Source organism: Bison bison, unplaced genomic scaffold (assembly GCF_000754665.1).
Source record: "Bison bison bison isolate TAMUID 2011002044 unplaced genomic scaffold, Bison_UMD1.0 scf7180017847681, whole genome shotgun sequence".
Taxonomy (NCBI): Eukaryota; Metazoa; Chordata; class Mammalia; order Artiodactyla; family Bovidae; genus Bison; species Bison bison.
The window spans coordinates 129,933-131,539 of NW_011478254.1; the positions used below are offsets into that span (position 1 = coordinate 129,933).

General features: G+C 54.0%; 1 protein-coding gene across 1 annotated transcript in view; it reads right to left on the reverse strand.

Moving 5' to 3' along the window:
* Window positions 1–282: 282 nt before the first annotated feature.
* Window positions 283–1,607, reverse strand: part of CCR6 (chemokine (C-C motif) receptor 6) — a 29,860-nt gene continuing 28,535 nt past the window's right edge. The window contains exon 6 of the mRNA XM_010843666.1: window positions 283–1,607. This exon is cut by the window's right edge and continues 10 nt beyond it. Coding sequence (XP_010841968.1) covers window positions 1,054–1,607 — 554 coding nt within the window. The 3' untranslated portion in view covers window positions 283–1,053.

The following is a 1,607-nucleotide window of genomic DNA, read 5'->3' on the forward strand; positions in this document are numbered from 1 at the left end:
TTTCATCATTGTCTCGGCAATTTCCCGGTTCTTTCTTTAAAAGTATTCTAAACAATTAAAATTTTAAAAACTAATTTTTTAAAAAATTTAAACAACTAACTCAAACTGGCATTTCCCTGGTAGCTCAGTTGGTAAAGAATCCGCCTGCAATGCAGGAAACCCCAGTTCGATTCCTGGGTCGGGAAGATGCCCTGGGGAAGGGAAAGGCTACCCACGCCAGTATTCTGGCCTGGAGAATTCCATGGCCTGTGCAGTCCATGGGGGTCACAAAGAGTCGGACACGACTGAGTAACTTTCATTCTTAACTGTACTAGAAGCCCCAATTTTATTATGTTTTGTTAAACAAGTATTTATTAAGCACCTTCGTCTAACTGATTTTTAGAGGATTGCCGTCGTGGAGAGAAACGCAGCACGCTGTGCTTCCTGACGTCCTGTGACGACCGCAGCCGCCTGACCCCTGGGGACCAGCATCACCAGCACTTACGCGGCCACCTCTTAGGTCTCTGAGCTTGTTTTTTCTTCTGCCCTTTCACAATCTCATGCAAGCTGAGTGTGTCACAAGGAAATGAGATAAAGCTCAAGCCAGCCCATTTTGCTGCTGTGATGACCAACAGTAACCATGGCAACGGAAAAACGTTTAATCTTTTGCCTAAATGAGTTATGTGAGGGTTTTCGATTGTTCCTGTTTTGTTTTGCTTTTAAGCCATGGGATGTTTTGCAATGACCAGAACAAACTGTGGTTAAAGGCTTCTTTGTGAATATTCCTGAAAGTGTTTGCGCTTATAAGCAGTTCATTGTCATCCAGCGCTTCCCAAAGCCTGCTTTGTGGAATGCCAGCCATCAGGGACAGGGGCAGACGGCATCCCCGGTCGGATGAGTTGGGGGTGCTGCCCGTGGGAACCCCCCGGCACCCGGAGCACCCGCGGCCCTGATCCTGCAGGAGCAACCCCACTGGCTTTTGCTTCGTTTCCACGCTCCCCACGCATCTCTGTCCTGTCTGCGCTGGGCCGGGGGCGGGGTCACATGGTGAAGGGCCGGAGGGGGGGGGCGGGGTCACATGGTGAAGGAAGACGGGTTGTCGTTGTCCGCGGTCTCGCTGTTCTGCCGGGAGGTGAAGGTGTCCGAGTGCAGCCGGGAGCAGGAGAAGCCCGGAGCCTTCTGCTTCTTCCTCACGCACCACAGGTCCTTCATGATCTTCAGAAAGTAGCTCCGAAACTTCTGGCCGATGAAAGCGTAGAGCGCGGGGTTGAGGCAGCAGTGCAGGAAGGCCAGCACCTCGGTGACGTTCTTGGCGTAGCCCAGCAGCTTCTCGCTGCCGCATGAGCGGCCCGTCCGGCCCAGGTTGACGGCGGTCACGAGGAGCACCATGTTGTGTGGGATCTGGCAGGCCAGGAACACGAGGACCACCGCGATGATGACGCGGATGGCCCTGTGCCGCTTCGAGTTCTGCGCCTGGACTAAGGTCTTGACGATGAACGCGTAGCAGAAGATCATGAACACCAGCGGGATGAAGAAGCCGAAGAGCAGCTGCAGCCCCAGCATCAGCAGCTTCCAGCGGATGGGCTCGGACACGGCGTGGTACCGGGGCTCGCAGACGTCGGCGCCCT